This window comes from Anopheles stephensi, unplaced genomic scaffold (genome assembly GCF_013141755.1).
Source record: "Anopheles stephensi strain Indian unplaced genomic scaffold, UCI_ANSTEP_V1.0 ucontig138, whole genome shotgun sequence".
Lineage (NCBI taxonomy): Eukaryota > Metazoa > Arthropoda > Insecta > Diptera > Culicidae > Anopheles > Anopheles stephensi.
Genome location: NW_023405056.1, coordinates 31,442 through 48,600, shown reverse-complemented (window position 1 = coordinate 48,600; position 17,159 = coordinate 31,442). Strand labels below are relative to the sequence as shown.

At 50.2% G+C, this 17,159-nt stretch overlaps 3 protein-coding genes and 1 pseudogene across 3 annotated transcripts; 1 reads left to right on the top strand and 3 right to left on the bottom strand.

The window, feature by feature from the left end:
- The first annotated feature begins 1,771 nt into the window (after positions 1-1,771).
- LOC118515311 (transmembrane protease serine 9-like) lies at positions 1,772-2,492 on the top strand. Its single transcript, XM_036062000.1, has 3 exons — positions 1,772-1,860; positions 1,932-2,215; positions 2,320-2,492. The coding sequence occupies exons 1-3, from the start codon at positions 1,772-1,774 to the stop codon at positions 2,490-2,492; spliced, it is 546 nt and encodes a 181-aa protein (XP_035917893.1).
- Positions 2,493-2,572: 80 nt separating this feature from the next.
- Positions 2,573-8,344, bottom strand: LOC118515313 (annotated as a pseudogene).
- Positions 8,345-9,524: 1,180 nt separating this feature from the next.
- Positions 9,525-12,995, bottom strand: LOC118515312 (Werner syndrome ATP-dependent helicase-like). Its single transcript, XM_036062001.1, has one exon. It carries the CDS (start codon positions 12,589-12,591, stop codon positions 9,637-9,639), a length of 2,955 nt encoding a protein of 984 aa, XP_035917894.1. The 5' UTR covers positions 12,592-12,995; the 3' UTR covers positions 9,525-9,636.
- A 19-nt stretch (positions 12,996-13,014) lies between these two features.
- On the bottom strand, positions 13,015-15,040 carry LOC118515314 (protein CREG1-like). Its single transcript, XM_036062002.1, has 4 exons — positions 14,874-15,040; positions 14,251-14,543; positions 13,786-14,145; positions 13,015-13,640 (listed from the first exon to the last, which is right to left on the bottom strand). The coding sequence occupies exons 2-4, from the start codon at positions 14,495-14,497 to the stop codon at positions 13,444-13,446; spliced, it is 804 nt and encodes a 267-aa protein (XP_035917895.1). The 5' UTR covers positions 14,498-14,543; positions 14,874-15,040; the 3' UTR covers positions 13,015-13,443.
- Positions 15,041-17,159: the final 2,119 nt, after the last annotated feature.

Here is a 17,159-nt window from a genome sequence, read left to right as displayed (position 1 = left end):
TAGTTACGTCATCGATGAAAATGACGACAGCAGTGGTCCGAGGTTGCTCCCTTGAGGCACCCCTGAAGAAGCAGGGCTGCCAACGCAACATATGGGGCGGCCATTTTCCCCGCGTACGATCGGCCGGTGAGATATGAACGCATCCAAGACAACAGTTGGGATGGAGTACCCAACAACCTGGAGCTTGATTAGCAGCAAGGATTGCGGGACACTATCAAAGGCAGCTTTGATGTACGTATATACCGCGTCCACCTGGAGGCCGGAGTGGATGGTCCTGTGGCATAGGCTGACAAATTCAACCCGGAGTTTGTGGAGGTTGAGGTGATTGGAGGCAGCAGCGAGAAGTCGTTCGTACACAACAAGCTCGAAACCCTCAACGCAGGCGATGTAATACGCTGCGGTAATTGCAAGCACTGGATTTGTCTCCCTTTTCGTGCACTGGAACTAACTACGTGCTTTCCAGCTAGCAGGATAGGTGCCCAGGAGAAACGAGTCACGAAAAATCGAGACCAGGACTTCGCTTCAGGATCTTCTGCTTTCTTGGCCTAACGACCTCTTAGGTCATGCCTGGCATTTCTGGCTTACTAGACTTATTGTTATCTCCTAGTTGGATAGTCAGTCCTCATATGGGGGAACGGCCCAGATGAGACTTGAACTTCGGTCCTGCCGTGTGAAGACCGGCGTCGCTGTCGCATCTAACCACGGGTTAGAAGGCGGAATCGTGTCCGGCCCTGGATCAAACGATGGCTTGAGACGGTCAATAGCTTTTAGAACTGAAGACACATCAAAGATCGGCAAGCGCGAAGAGTCATGGCGTCTTGTGGTGTGTGTGTGTGTGTGTGTGATAATGCGTCATAAATTTGCCTCGCCTCATTCACTTCCGGATGGACGTACCGGTGGACGGCGAAACGTGAGGCAAAGATATCACAGACTGCTGATGGTGTCTTACCAGAATGTCCGTTGAAGCTGATGGAAAGCTAGGATAGCCAGGGGGTTTCCGCTTGGCATTGACAAAGTTCCAAAGTGCACGGGGGTTACTGCGCGAGTGCGAACCTATGCGTCTGCGCGTATCGTCGCTCCAGAGTGTTTCGTTCGTAACTCGATGATTCGAGTGCCACATTAGGAGGAGGAATGTCATCAACTTTTTGTGTCGGCTTCTTTATTCTTGGCTCTCACAATTGTTAGCCTAATCTGCAGTACTGTTGAGACCCGGAAGAGCAGTTAACTAATTGCTTTGTAATCGATTCATCGGATATTTGCCATTTTGGCGCTAAACCGTGAGCGGTATCAAGGATTGTTGCAGCAGGCCAAGACCGCGAAGCGGTTGTAGCGCCTGATTAGTAAGTAAGTAAGTAAGATAGAGTCTTACAACAATTTAGGGTTTCCTTAACATCGTAAAACCTTAAAATTGTTCCGTTGTGGTAACTGCATACGCTATTCGCTAGCAAGGTTTCGGATAGGATACACAAAAGCAAGACAGTTGAGAAATACTCTTACATTGAATAATTATATTATTGAGTGCTTACGTCCCATCGGTGTAAAATAGGCACGACTAAATATGAAAATTACAAAATAGTTTTCAGCAGTATTCTTCATTATCCTACCGGATTCGTTACCGGTACAATCGGGATTATTGTACAATATCATTTAATATCCACCGTACCAGTACTCACAAGCGGTAGTCGTACAGTTTGCTAATTTACCACGCACTTTTCCACCCCCCCGGCATCATCTCCATGGCTTCCACAGAAGAAAGGGAAATCTTACACAAATGTTCGCCCAGATAGGTGGGCACCAGCTGAACGACAGCACCGCCGACCGTTCCAATCGTCGAGACACACCTTTGCGCAGCTACAACCCGTAAGTGAACTGTCCGTGCGATGAGTGTGATTGTCTTACACTAATTTGATTTATCTTCTCCATTATCGCAGCGTAACGATGGTCGGTGATATAGCGTTGCTGCGAGCAGAACTACCGACTGGCCGCAGGTTTGAGTCCGACCCACAAACACCCTTACGGCTGCCGGATGACAGCAAGGCCGCGAACGGCGAGCTGTGTTACATCTTCGGGTACGGGTCGGATTCGTACGATGGACCGATCAGTCAGACGCTCCACTACGGCACCGTAATAGCGCTCGATCTGGACAGTTGCATTGGAATGATGGGCGCCGTGGTGGCACCGCCCCCGGACTCGGGAATGTTTTGTGCCATCGGAGGTCCGATGCGTGTAAGGTGAGTTGGGGGTAAAGAAGGAGTAGGGAAGGGGGGTTTTATCCACACTGGTGAACTTTTTTTTTACCTTCGCGTTCGTCTGCTGCAGGTGATTCCGGTGGAGGATACGTTTGCCGGGCGCCATTTTCCACCCAGTTTGTGCTGCGGGGCGTAATATCGTACGGTGTCGGTTGTGGCGCAACGGCACACCGGGGCGTGTACACGGACGTTGCCTACTATCTGCGGAACTATCCGATCGGTTCCCTCATCGGTACAGCTTAAAGTAAAACTACTCTGCTCAGCTCTCGCTTAACCGCTTACGTGTTAGTCTCTTGCTCTGGTCTCCCTTACACACGCGTCCTCCGAATCGTTCGGTGCCACCTGCGCTTAGCTACCCGTAATAGATTTTTCCTCCTTCTCATCCATCATCTCCTCGTCGGTGGATGCGGGACGCTGCTGTTCCTGCTGGGCGTGATCCTTGAGCGCGGCGTCACGCGTTTCCGGGTGTAGCAAGGTGAGTGCGCCGGCCAGCAGGACCGAACAGCCGCACAGATTGTGGTCGGTATCCACCAGGCAAGGCGACCGAGCAGATCCGTAATGTACGGTGCAGCGATCGAGCCCACGTGCGCCATGGTGGAGCAAATGCCGAGTGCCGTATTGCGAATCTCGGTCGGGAAGAGTTCGGCCGTGTGTAGCGTTACGATGGCGTACACGGCGGTGATACCGACCCGTCCGAGCATGGCGAGCGTGACCAGCAGGGTCGTATTGGTCGGGGGTATCGCTAGCACCACCAGCAGACAAATGCCGGCGTACAGGAAGAAGCAGAACGAGGAACTGCGCCGGCCAAAGTACGCCAGTACGATCATCGACAGGATGTATGCGACAATGTCCACCGAGCCGGTGGTGGCAACGTACACGTTTCGATTCGCCGCAAAGTTGTCCGCATTGAGAGCTGCAATGAGGGAGTGGGAACGTGTTATGTTGGGTCAAATTTTCACAAGCCCGTCTCCAGCTTACCGGTAACGTAGTAGCACAGCGAAGTGATGCACCAGGTAAAGTGGCAGATGAGCGCTCGGCGGCATAGCACCGGCGTACCGTAAAGCTTGGTAAACTCGCTGAACGATTGCTTTAGCCTCGTACCGAACGGTACGGTTGGCGGGTCAGCTTCCGCATCCGCGCCCTGATTCTTTTCCGCCACCGTCGCACTGTCCACCAGCTCCTGGGGTGCACTGTGACCGAACACCATCCGGTATGCTTTCCGTTCCCGGCCTTTGCTCAGCAACCAGCGTGGGGATTCCACGAGGAAGCTGTGGAAGAGATATCGTAACGAGGACGGTTAGCTGCTCGATGACGTACCCGCCGTACGCGTAGCGCTACTCACTAGAGGTGTATCACGAGCAGGAAGGATGGTACCGTGAGGGCGAGCGAAAGATCTCGCCACGGACCGATGAGGTAGGCGGCCAGCGCTAGGCAGAGCATACCGACCGGGTAGGAAAAGTTGAACGCAATGCTCATCCACGATCGGTGTCGTTTTCCAATGTTTTCCGTCACTGTAGGTGGAACAGCGCCAGTTTGAACCGTTGAGCGTTAACGTACGACTGGAAGGTGATGGAGTACTTACGCAGTGCAAAGGCCGGATAAAATACGCCGGAAGCGGAAGCGCCGAGCCCGATGCGACCCAGCAGCAGCAGGATGTAGACGGGGGAAAAGGTCGTCAACAGGCCGGCCACGATGTAGAGTGTGGCTGCGATCGAAAAGCTCGTCTTGCGACCGTACTTGTCCGAGATGACACCGAAGCTGGAGGCACCGACAAACTTGCCGATCGACAGCGCCACCTGCACGGTGGAACGCAGTGCCGTTCGCTCGCACAGGAGATCCCACTCCGGTACGATCGATACACCTTCCGGCTGATCGTAGAACATGTGCCAACCGCGGTGGGTGCCGTGGCGAGACAGTTCACCTCTGCCGGTGGCGGATGGGATTGCGTGTAGCTGAGCGCATCGTTGTAGTTCAGTTCGCTCAGCTGCGCATAGTTCCAGGTGTAGATCGTACAGGTACCGTTCCGCGTGCTGCCACTGTAAGAACGAAACGGAAGTACACAATTGGGTACAATGCAAGCGCGACTTGTTCGATGTGCTGGACAGAGACTTACGTTGGTGAGGTAATGTTGCGTATTTCCTCGTGACTCCAGCCGGCACCGACCAGCTCGGCACCATGCAGTAGTAGTTTTTCGGCAGCTGGCCAAGAAACACGTAGGACGACACGTGAAACCCGTTGAGGATGTTGGGCGTCAGGCAAAGGATGAATAATGCCCTGGAAAGGAATAGGATAGGATAGAGCATGGAAGCTGTACATATGGCACAATACGCTGAGCTGCTTGGTGAAAGCTTCTTAATGCCCTTCGGATCGATACAGAGTCTGATCTGTGTGATATAGGATAGTCTGCGACTTGTTCAACTTTGGTCTAAATTCCTCATGTCTTGTGTCCTAGCGATTCACCTAACTGGCAATCTAGGCAAAGCACCAATCGATCTGGAGCACCCATGGACAAAACGCAGTCAAGGAATTCCGTTTGCAGATTTGTTGTATCAGCTTCATAGCTGGGCGAAGAAACTAGTAACGCGCTTTCTGCCGCTCGTCTATATCGGCTTACGAACGACCATAAAACGCAGCTTCCTTATCGGCTGATGGCTCTGCCGCTGTGAATCTTCGATCCGGGCGTCAGAGCATCTGTCGGAGTGGGTGAAATTCACGTCAGGACTAGGGATCAAATCTGGATGGCAGATCGAGACCTTTCGAGATTCTAGCGCCAAAGGAGAAAGAAGAAGTCTCAGACGAAGTTATCCTCCAGGTGGCAATGATTCAGTACCCAAGCCCGAGGATCAAGTCAGATCAGTGTTAACTGCTACTAACGCGACTTTGGACCGAATTCTTGAACTGTGTAGAATCACCGCAAGTTTAAGGTTATTGCGTTATCAGCAGTAGTTTTATTTTCATTGCCACCAGAGGTTAGTATAACATTTTTGAAAACTAGCTCCTATGGTCCATACCGTTGATCTGTATGCTTGCCTCGTCCGACCATCCGACGGTTCTGGATGACACCGGTTGGGTGCATGTGTGGTAGACATTTTGGTGCGCTACGGAAATAGTATCTGCCATGCCCAAGTGTTCAAGTGGAAGTATTGTATAATAATGCGTTCGCCGTGATAAGATAAGACATTATTTCTATTACACTTTAGCTAATCAGATTACAGGTATCTTTAAAGCCAAGATTACCCAGCTGGTAGATAAGGTATCACACGGGGAAACATTATCTCTATGGCGCGTGCTGTACAGTTTTCGATCAACGTTCATCGTTGTATCTCGTTCAGCAGCAACCATGATGCGATCGTCGATCGTCGGGCGTGCATGCTAATGGCGGACAGTGAGCAGTGACTTGACGGAAAGCAACAGTTCAATGCAAACTGCCACGATGCCGTTGCGCTTGACTTTATTACAACCGTTTGGCGGTGCATGTTACACAGTTTCGGGCAAAAGGGATTTAATGTATTCCCCACCAGAAATTGGCGATTCCATTTGAGCAAAAAAAAAAGTCACCAACCTTGGCAAAACACGCACGCACGTGCCCGTTGCCGATCGACCAGTTGCGACCAGGTGACATTCGAACGCGTATCGAGCGCCCATGGAGAGCTCACTGCTCATCACTAGCGGAAGGGTGGACCGATGCGGCGGGTAAGGTCATTTATGACGTGTGTCGGCAACCGTCCACTACACTTGGTCCAAATGGTGCTTAGTTGCCCCTGCTGACACTCGGAACGCACGATAAGCCATCCACGGTTCAAAGCGATAGAGGCTCAGCAGAGTGCCCGGATTCGGTCGAGCCGGCCACTCGCTTGCACGCAATCAACGCAAATCCTTTTTGCCCGACCGGCGCTTTTGCCGGTCTTCTTCCTTGTCTCTCTCTCTCTCTCTCTCTGTCTCTCTCCCTTTCTATTTAAATTTCAGTGCCCTCGCGGTCTTGTCTAGATTGATAACAGTGCTCCCGGGCGTCATAAAAAAGGTCTTTTGTCCCTGTCGTAGAAAGATAGCGAATGAATGAGTTGGTGGACGGGCTCGGTCCATTGTGCTCGTAGGGATGATTTAAGTGCCAGATTCGAATTCAAGATGAACGGCTCACGGCGTCACGGCTAGGTAATGCGTACTCAGCACCACGGCGATAACACACACACACACAGCTCGGGCGTTGTTTTCCTTCTCAACACCACCTGCACGCCGATTACTGCTCGCACACACCGGCCCCGCCCGTGATAGGGCCGGCGCAGCCAAAGGTCAGTTGTTAAACCTGCCAATGTTTACGAATTCTTTGCGTCTGGCGCACCGCAACCCATGAGGTGATACACGGGAGGCGGTACGGTACGCAATTCCTTCCCGGGCCCTGGATGATAATTAGTGGCTAACCGCGTTACGGTGAGAATATAAATTATTCTATTAGCTCCAGCCAGTGGCGCACGTTTCTCAAAGCCCATTTCTGGCGTACCAGCGCGTAAGTGCGTTTGCGATTATAGTATGTGCGAGGGTCGTCGTGTCGTCCCTCGAAAATCTTCACCGCGCGAGGAATCATCAAATAAGATGACCTTACCCGATAGGGGTAAAGAGGAATGTTGCTTATCTCCTGTCCGGAGGAGGGTGAGGTCACTCGCTCCAAAAATTACAGACTTCAAACCAAAGGAGTGAAATTTTGAATTTTAAACCTCAAACTTTAACGGCTAGAATCGGTTGTTATCTTAGAACTGCATCACAGACACCCCAGCAGTAGTAATGTTAAAGCTTCTTAAAGCTAAGCTTGCGAAGGAATGTCTTGTGGATGTTTATTGGGCCTGCTCCGTATACTGTAGCGGAGTGCCCTTTCCGGACTGTTTCCGAGTACTTCAATTAGATTTGCACTTCAAAGCCCGGCTCGCTTCTCAACAAGAGAGACGCCTCGACGGAAGCCATTGCAAACGCGACCCCATATCAACTTCACGACTTTCCCCCGCTTGAACTCATTTGAACTCGCGGGACGGTGGCCAGGTGCGCTAGAATGGAGAAAGTAAAGCTAGAACACCGGACCCACCCTTTGCCCTCGGGCTTTGGGAACGCTTTCTCGCATTCCACCGGGTACAGCTATCAGGCACGTGCATAGTCTCGGAACGTGTCGTTAAAGACTCGGGGCGCAACCACACCAGTGAGGATTGGTGACGACCTTCACGGCGGAGAGAAAAAAGGTATTTTACGCATCGTCCCATCGCAGGTCCACCGCTTGCTTTCATATCGATCGAGAGTGAGAGCGTTTCCTAGTGCGTCAGATTTGGTCCACGGGCGTGGGGGCTCGGTTTTCTTCCTCCCTGCCTACATTGTATGGCCAGCAGTTGATACTGTGCAGGGGTCGGCGATTTATTTATTAACCATCCCGACGGATGGTCCACGATGATTGTACGATTGCAACATATAGGCCAGATGTATTGTTTGCGTGAACACTGCCGGTCGAAATTAGGGAACCGTGTCATGCCGGCGCCGGCAAGGGATGGGTCACACTTACCCATAGCCACAGTCCACGGTCGCCCTTTTTCTCCAGACCATCGAGAATGGTTTGCTTAAGATCACCGGCCGACTGGACGGTCAGTTCGCGGTGCCGTTCTTGAGTGGACAGGAGACTCGTCAGCCTGTTGCTGTTGCTGCTGGTGCTGCTGGTCATCCTCGACATCTTTCCGCTGGTTCTCCATATCGAGCTCACCGAGATCCTGTTCCCGGCCCATAGTGTAACGCACGTTGATTTTTTTGGTTCTTGGCAGCAAGAAGTCTCACTGAAACGGGCACGATCATTTGATTTTGTTGGACCCACTTCCCAACACTCAAAATCTTATGCTACAGAGACATCAAAGTTTAAATTCACTGCACCAGCGTTTACTTTAGCATTGTCACTACACCGAGAGGGCACTATGAAACACACTGACTGGCTGGAGCAGAAGCCCGCCGAGACTCGCTAGCCGAGCCCTACCGCGACTGTACGTTATCTCGGCGCTTTGGGTGCAGCTGCTCCGACGCTACTTGCCTGGCGGACCGACGCTAACCGTATGCGAGCGCTCAACACGCAATTGCCGACCGACCAACCCTCAGCGGGTGCGCTCGTGCGTATTGCGCGCGCGACGAGAAAGAGAACTCGCTGTACGGGAGAACGAGCATATAGGGATTGAGCATAACCACCGGCGGGTTGAGCATAAAATGATTCGATTCTGTTGCAGTTGGGCTGTTGTGAGTGGCTCTTCTTACGAATGCTTCCGAGACGAATGTGGCTAGCGTTCGTAAGATGGAACGAATTTAGGATATACAGCTGTGGCCAAAACGGACGAGGGATTGCATTTGAATTTGTCTTACTCTCTGAGTGAAAATATTGGACAAGTTCAGGCACATCTTTGATGACCAGTTACAACTACTCGGGATGTTATAAAATCTTCTCATTTCTGGAGGTAAATGCGAAACAAATTTATAGGCGGCCGGGATTCTCTTCTTCGGACAACCTCGAGAGGTCTCGGCCCGCCATTTTCTGGCTTGATTTTAGCCGTAGCTGGATTGTCAGTCCAAAGTACGGGGAAGCAGTCTGGATGGGATTAGAGAACCCCAGCCCTGAAGCCCCGGATTTTAGCCTCCCTAAAAAATATTGTAGGACGCTTTTTCTGCAACAGAAATATACGAGGAAACCAGTTAGTAGCCTGGTGACTCAAACTGAGTGGTCGTCGTTCGTAGATCTTCCAACTGATCTCCGAAGCGATCGATAGAATTTTTTGTGCAACTCAGACTAAAAAAGAGTCGAAAACATGAGGACTTTTCGAGCCATTTTCGACACTCTGGCTAAGGTCTCAACTCTCTTCAAAATGAACCCTGGCACTCCAGGTGGCAATATCTTTGAAGAATGCCTTTTAAACGTAAAAATCGAGTTATCCGTTGTACTTTTATTTTGATCGCCGTCCATGGTTAGTCTTTTCTTCAATACGACCGTTACGCTCAACGTCGTTTAAATTGAATCTCACATCCGGTGAACGGGAAATGCTACGCAAACCACCATCAATTGCTTCCCTTTTGTATATCAATCAACATTAAGAACCTCTCGAGTACCTCGCCGTTTGATACACACACACACACACGCCCCAGCAATGTTTGACCAGAATTGTCTCACTGATTGCGTGCGTTTCTTCTCATTCAAATGGATACTTTGTATTCGGACATTCGGTAATATGTGTCTGTGCGGGATCGAACCAACAAAAAAAAAACCCTCCGGACAGGAAATAGTTAAACGAATCTGATTTATTATCTTTCCTCACCCTCAAGAGAGTTGGACCCAAGGGAGTGCCCAATCTCAGACAGACCAGCCAGCAGCATCATTATGTCTTCATGATTTTCGTTTCGGCAACCGGAAGGTAAACAGTCGATTAGCATCCTTATCCTCTTTATCGCTATCATCATCCTCCTCCTCATCGTCTTCGTAGATGATACGCTTCGAGCTAACGGTACGAGGTTTGGGGGCAGCTTTTGGTGCAGGTATGTCGACATTTCCTTGCAATGGGCCGGCGATTTTAACAGGCGCTGCACCACGTGGTAGCTCAAGAAGGGATGGGGATTGTGGTGGTGGTGGTGGTGGTGGCGATGATGAGCACGGAATGTCATCCACCATCGACGCCTCGAGACGATCGAGCTCGGCAAAGTCAAGCATATCGTCATCGTCGTCGTTCAGCATATCATCTATGGCACTGGTGTTGTGCGGCGGTTCGGTGGTCTGTTCGGTTGCCCTTGTCGCTCCACTACCTTCATCCGGACCGGTCGCACTAGCTCGCTTTTCCTGTCCTGTGCTCATAAACAAATCCTCATCGTCATCGGAGAGCATGTCGTTCAGCAAGCTATCGGTAGCATCCTTCACCGGGTCTTTCGGAATCGATTCCTCCGCAACACGGTTCTTCTTCGCGTTGGCCCGCCGTTGCCGCTCCCAGACAAGCACAACCTTCACCTGGTTGAACGTTATCTCCGGCGGGCATCGATCCTTGATGGACGTCAGCGTACACGATTCGTCCAAGTTTGCGGGCAAACGGGACGCTATCGCTGCGTACACATCCGGCGCCACACCTAACCGGGTAAGATCCCGCTCCTCGAACGGTAGTCCCGCCCGGATAGCGTCACACAAATGTTCGATGATGGTGGCCTCCTTCAGGCTCCGAGTGGTAGCGATCTCGGCGATCGATTTGTTTGCATCGCGCCATAGCGAATAGCTGGTCGATTTCGTTGCCGTAAGCTGTTCGTACTGGGCCGACGGGTGGCCGGATGAGGGGGACAGACCGGGCAGCAGATTAAGCTGCTGCTGGATGCAAACCAAAAACTCTCGTCCAAACTTTTGCAGCTTTGCGTCGGAAAATCCATCCAGCTGGGCGTCTTTCATCTCCTGCAGGTTCAGCGGTTTCCGGGTGGCAAGCTGATGGAGCGCTACGTTCGAAGCGATCATGTACGGCATACACTCGAACGTGGTGGCCAGTTCGGCACGCTTTTTAAGCAACGATTTGACCAGCTCGTGCGTAACGTCCTGCTGTTTGCTGGTCCGTACCGCCACCGGCAGCTGCGTTTTCTCGTACAGTGAGGCGGGTTTGATCACCTTGAGCGATTTAAACATGGTCGTGGTGGGTTTGATCAACAGCTGGCGGTCCTTCTGGTCGCTCCCATCGAGCCACCGCTGTCCGGTGGGTGTAACCTGGAAGTAGACGGCTTGGGCAAATCTGTTGTACTGGTTCGCGACAGTCGTTTTGCTCAGATAGCCTTCCCGTTCGAGCAGTGCGCCGAGCGCCTTCCACCACTCCTCATCCCTGTGCTTACCCTTCCCGAACAGTGCATGGCTGTAGAATCGTTCGTGTAGCTTCTTGTTCTTCGACCCTCGCAGCAGCAGGATCGGCATGCCTAGATTTACCCTACCGTGGAACGCGCCCATCGCCCGGAGCAACGCATCCGCATCGGGGCCAAAATTGTATCGGCCTTCCGCATCCAAACCCTCGTACCGCTCGCAATCCTTTGCCACACCGCCCCGCGTACAGTTATCACAGCATCGTTTCGCTACCGCCGTTGTCTGCTTCTCCTCGCCTTTGTCCACCGCCGTCAGTACGCCCTCGAAATAGGCCAGTATGAAGCGGCGCCGACAGTCCCGGAGCTCCACGTACTCGGCCATCTTGCGTGCCAGCTGCTCTTGGTTCGCTTTCAGCGTGTTCGATTGCTCGGCGCGCAGAAATTCATGCGTCTTAAAGTCGCCCTGGCTCCAGAACATAATGCACCGGGCCGGTTGGCCGTCGCGACCGGCACGGCCCGCCTCCTGGTAGTAGCTTTCCAGATCCTTCGACGCACCGTAGTGTATGACCAGCCGTACGTCCGGCTTATCGATTCCCATGCCGAACGCAATCGTTGCCACCATGATGCGCACGTGATCGTTCACAAAGTTTTCCAGCACGCGTTTCCGCTGTCCGAGCGATATGCCACCGTGGTACGCTTCGCACTCGATGCGTTTGCCCTGCAGTAGCGCAACGATTTCGTCCGTCTGCTTGCGCGTCAAGCAGTAGATGATGGTGCTCCCCTCCCGGTTCTCTGCCAGCAGCGGTCGTATGTCATGCAGTGGTCCTAAATTGCCTTTAGATCTCACGATAAACTCCAGGTTCGGTCGATCGAAGCCGGTGCAGAGAATTTGGGGCCGAACCAGCTTCAAGCACTTTACGATATCGTCCCGCACCTTGGGTGTTGCTGTAGCGGTAACGGCCAGTATTGGCACGCGGGGGCAAAGCTCGCGGATCGAGCCCAGGTTACGGTAGGCGGGTCGGAAATCGTGTCCCCACTTGCTCACACAGTGTGCCTCATCGATGGCGATTAGGGCGAGCTGTTCGGCGACCGATTTTAGTAATGCCTGCCCGGAATCGGACGTTATGTACTCGGGTGTGAGATAGACGACACGATACTGGCCTGCCTTTATTTCCGGAACCGGATTTTGTCGCTGGGCCGTTCCGAGTAGACAGGCGGGAATGTTGCACAGATTGAGTGACAGTACCTGATCCTGCATCAAGCTGATCAGCGGTGATACGACGAATGTGAGCCGATTTAGGTAGACGGATGGGTATTGGTAGGCGAGCGATTTGCCGTACCCGGTGGCCATTATGGCGCAATTGTCTCGGCGCTGGACGATGATGGAACGGATAATGCGCCACTGCATCGGACGGAATGCGGTGTGGCCAAAGCTGGCGGACAGTGCCTGCAGGTGTTCCGGGTCCGGTTCTTCGACGGCGTCCCCTTCGTCCGGTTTGGGTTGTTTCGGTTTGTTCGCGAACATTGTTTTTCCCTCGGATTGTTCGTGCGGCAGAGATACAACGGCTTTTGGCCGCGCAATTCACTTGTGATGTTTTGTTTTGATTTTTTTTGTTCGAAATGGAAGCAAAATACCCGCGCAATAGAACTGTCAAAATTGAACGAAAGTCTCGATGGATGGATAGCAGTGTTGCCAGAACGAAGGAAAAATTGTTCGTTAAGTAGTGTTTGCACGACTTTCGAAATGTTTTGAGAAAAATCGTTCTAAATTTTATTTTAAAACAGCATCGTGAGTGATATTGAGCATGATAAATATTCTTTCAAAAAATCGAATATTTTTCACAGCGTATTTGATTTTCCTGACCTGACCCAGCTGCCATAGAATTTCCCAAAATTTAAAGAAAAAAAAAACAATCCTACCGTTTGTTTTATGTAAAATATTAGAAAATCTGCAATCAGATATGTCCTTTTATTCACTCGATTGTAAATATCTGTATGTATAAAACTTGTTGTTAAAATTCCATCCCGCTTCCTTCCTAACTAACTATTCTCACGCTGTTCTGTTGCTGAAATAATAATCATTATCACAAACGATTTGCTTTGCTTTCGTTTTCAATGCATGCGAGCGAGATCGTCACGCGTTATCTCGTGTGGAAAGTGCTGCCGAAAGGTGCACAGCTATGCTGAAATGCATTCTTTGTGCATTCGACCTTTCGCTGGGCTGATTGTGGGCTTTTTTTGCTAAGACAGTCTGCCAATTCTCTCTCTCTCGCTCTTTATCTCTTAATTCTTTTCTATCAACCACAACACGGACAGCCGTGCATCATAATCGCTATTCTTCATTAACAGCAACACCTTTCGCAATAACGAGATATTCTCAATAGGTCGGGGTGGATGTTGAAAAACGGGGCGGAATTGGGCGTTCGTTGCTGTTGTCGTCGGCGGCAACGCTGCGCTTATCGGGATCGGCGGCCATGTAATCTTCCACGGTAACGTAGTGTGGACCACCGTAAAAGTCAAGTACCGCGATTTGCGTGATGTTCAGCTTGCAGAGGAAAAAGTTGTGGCCATCGGCTGAAACGCGATGATACAAGTGTTTAAGTAGGGATTAGTGTTGTGCAAAACAGATAACTTCCCGCGCCTTCGGTTGGAAACATCCATCGATAGAGCAACAGCGTTGGAAACATTCCAACACTTCAACCGGTCTGACCGAACTTACTTTTAATCCAATTTTGGGCTGCCGGATGGCGGCTAAACATGGCCTTCGAACCGAATTCATACTCCGCGGTACCGTTCTCGAGCTTGTCCGCACGGCCCGAGATCATGATACGGGCGCAGGTCGGTTCCATTGGATCGATACCGTTGTTCGTGCAGTACTTGTCCTGGTCGAGCGTCAGCATCACCGTGAGCCGGTTGTCTTTGTGCAGATCCTGGGCCGTGTAGTCGAGCATGGTCAGGTAGAAGTACAGCACACCGGTAGACTTTTCGCCTCGCGCACTGTCCGCAACCGAAATTATGTTTACCATCGGGAAACCCTTGATGGCGTCCACCGTCGACAGCGAACCCATCGAAACCCATTCTGAGGAAGATGCGAAAGCAAAGAAGAAAAAAAAAATCATGTTTAAAATGGAAATAATTGAAAAAAAAGCAGATGATCGCGATCGATCACCGAACATCGACTTACCGGCTTTATGCACAAGATAGCGGGCCATTTTGGCGTACTCCGTGTGGGATGGAGGTTCATCTTTGCCATCGTCTTGAAAGATTTCTACCAACGTTCCTCCGGACAGATTGTTCCAGCAGGCGAGAGAGGTTAGCAGTACTGCCGTGACCATTATGTACAGGACGATCCATCGTTTGGTGCCAACCGGTGCCACAGGACGAGCAATATCATCACCAAATTGCTTGTACGAAATCGTCGGAATCGTCATGATGGAGCGATTGGTTGGCTACACCACCTTCGATATGATAATGAATCTGGAACAAGAAAGCACAACACGATCAGCACAAAACGCCCCCTAGGCGCGCACACACACACACACGATGATTCACACGCACGGATCGCGGAAGGAAATGATCGTGCAGTTCTTTGTTTCCCGACTGCACCAACTTGTGACGCACATATCGGAGAGTGTGATAAAGCGATGTGGTTAAACGCGCATTTACGCCCTAATTCTACACACACACAGGTTTCCTGGTGGTTATCTCGTGATCGCGAAGGTCAGAACTTGTTTTGCACAACGCTAGAGGATCGATGCCGTGTGGGGTGTGGGGTGATGCTTTGCTAAAATCTGCAATGTTACTTACCCTGGCAGATGCACTTGTGTCGAAATGCAACGTCCGAAGTGGAAAGACCCTGCTGATTCGAGAGTTTGCGATTAAATAACAAACGCAGCGATTAATTCCAGAGCTGCTATTGAAGGAGAAGTTGTTTTCTGTTGTTGTTTGTGTGGTGGTACGCAAGAACTTTGTAGAAGGGCAGGTTGGTGCTGTCAGTTCGCGTTTGACAGTTGCGTACGTAACGGTAGGGAAGTGACAGTTCGTAACGCTCGTGAGCTTTTTAAGTTTGTTTATGCTGACGAAAAAGTTTGCATGGTTTTGCGATTAATTATTGCTTTATTAAAATTTATTAAAATAAAACACGGAATAACCGATGTTATTTGAAAGTGGGCAAAAAAAAAAAATGAAGAGTAGCATTCGGACAAAAAGTTCATCGATTAGCTTCTGTGTTGTGAATTAGCGAAACGATTGCTTGTTTTTGGAATCTTTGAATCTCCCTTAGCACTACAACCTCGAGAGGTTTTAGTTTACTTTTTTGGCTTACTTGACTTTATTTTTTCCGGAGCTGGATAGTCAGTCCTGCGTATGGGGAAGTCCTAGGACGGGATTTGGACCCCGGTTCACAGCTGTGTGGAGATTGGCGCCGCTACCGTGTTGACTACTGGACTGCCGTTTGGAATCATCTCCCCAATATTCACAAAGGAAGATAAGTTAATGTGCAGAGATTACTAGGGTATTACGGTGTGGAATATCGCCTACCAGATGTTACTCCTAGATAGGACAATATCGACTTGTTCCTTTTGTAAAAGATATTGTTAGGAATTAAGGGGAAAAGGATTCTGGAACGGAAAGATCCACAGTGCTGTAATCGTCAAGGTTCTGAGCCCGGAAGATGGGTATGGTAAGTATCTCTTCAAATAGCGCTTATGGCTGCAAAGTCTTATCGAGAGTCAAAAGTCAGGTCCGACAATAACATATAACATGTTGAGCTACGAGCAACACTGCTTGTTCCCAACCGGTCTTACTACAGGCCAAGGAAATTTCATTGTTTTAAAGTCCTTTACGCATTAGCTACTTTTAAAGACCCATTTAAAGTGCTCATATATGCTTCTGAGACATGGACTCTGTCCAAAAATGGTTGAAACCCTCCGAGTCGCGTTTGAGATGGCCAGATGGGTTTTTGGTTTCGTCTGTGTGGAAGGACAACAGAGGATCCACCAAACTTGATGAACTTGACGCACACGATCAGCGAATAAGAAAGACATGATAATGGTACTGAAGATTCCCAGCCCGTAAAGTCATTTTTGTACGTCCACATAGACAGAGGAGTTCCAAACTGAGATGGAGAGATGGCGTTAATGCATTCAATAGAAAAACCGAGATAATGGATTGGAAGACGACGGCACTAAACTGTGAGCGGTATCGAGGATTGTTGCAGCAGGCCAAGATCGCGAATCGGTTGTAGCGCCTGATTAGTTAGTAGGTTTAACTTCTACTAAATCGATCTCTTAAAATCAAAAAAATTCTTCAAACAAGATAATTGATTTTTCCTGAGTGTTTAGAAAATGAATTAAGAAAAACCAGGGAAAAGGCAAGAAACGCATCGAGTGAGTGTTTGTGGCACTGTTTTATTGTTAAACAATTCCGTCCCACACAGAAGCATACGTGCTCTACACTACTTTTTGTTTTGTGATCGTTCCCAAAGCAATATAAATAAAGCGTCCAATGAGTGTCCCGTAGAATCGTTTTCAAACTGTCATAAATACAGTCTACGCGGTACGATGCTCTCCAAAAAAACCGACCGGCGACCGGTTTCGCTAGCTACGTTCGGTCCGGTGGTAATGAAAAACCGGAAATGTACAGCAACAGCTACAACACAGCGAACGATTGTTTCAATTTAGCGAGCAACCCCGTTCGATACCATCCCAATCGATTGTATGTTTGATCAGTGGAGTTCGCTTTCCAGTGGATCCGGTAACGAGTCCGGATATCCGTTCGGATTTTCCTTAACCATCCCGGGAGGTTGGGGACAAAGAATGTGAGCATCGTAACCCCCGAACGCTACGGATGCCTATGGATGCCTTGTGTGGTAAGAATGTCCTTTTAACCAATGTCCATTGGCTGTTTACTTTGCCGCCAGCAACCACATCACTGCACCAGGCTCTCACACGGCGTTGCATTGCACCGAAAATGGAATCTTTCTGTTTCGGTTCTGTGCAGTTCGCGAAATTGTAGGTTGCACGGACAGAAGCTTACTTGGTTGGTTGGCCAGACGGGCCCGGTCTCGTTCGGTCAATCGAAAGCAATGCTGAT

Bases quoted from the DNA above. Each gene is read 5' to 3' on its own strand.
- LOC118515311 (XM_036062000.1), top strand. From the start codon at position 1,772: ATGTTCGCCCAGATAGGTGGGCACCAGCTGAACGACAGCACCGCCGAC. The intron at 1,861-1,931 runs GTAAGTGAACTG...CCATTATCGCAG, and splicing joins CCTTTGCGCAGCTACAACCC to CGTAACGATGGTCGGTGATA. The intron at 2,216-2,319 runs GTCCGATGCGTG...CGTCTGCTGCAG, and splicing joins AATGTTTTGTGCCATCGGAG to GTGATTCCGGTGGAGGATAC.
- LOC118515312 (XM_036062001.1), bottom strand. From the start codon at position 12,591: ATGTTCGCGAACAAACCGAAACAACCCAAACCGGACGAAGGGGACGCC.
- LOC118515314 (XM_036062002.1), bottom strand. From the start codon at position 14,497: ATGACGATTCCGACGATTTCGTACAAGCAATTTGGTGATGATATTGCT. The intron at 14,146-14,250 runs GTAAGTCGATGT...CATCTTCCTCAG, and splicing joins CTATCTTGTGCATAAAGCCG to AATGGGTTTCGATGGGTTCG. The intron at 13,641-13,785 runs GTAAGTTCGGTC...ATCGCGTTTCAG, and splicing joins AGCCCAAAATTGGATTAAAA to CCGATGGCCACAACTTTTTC.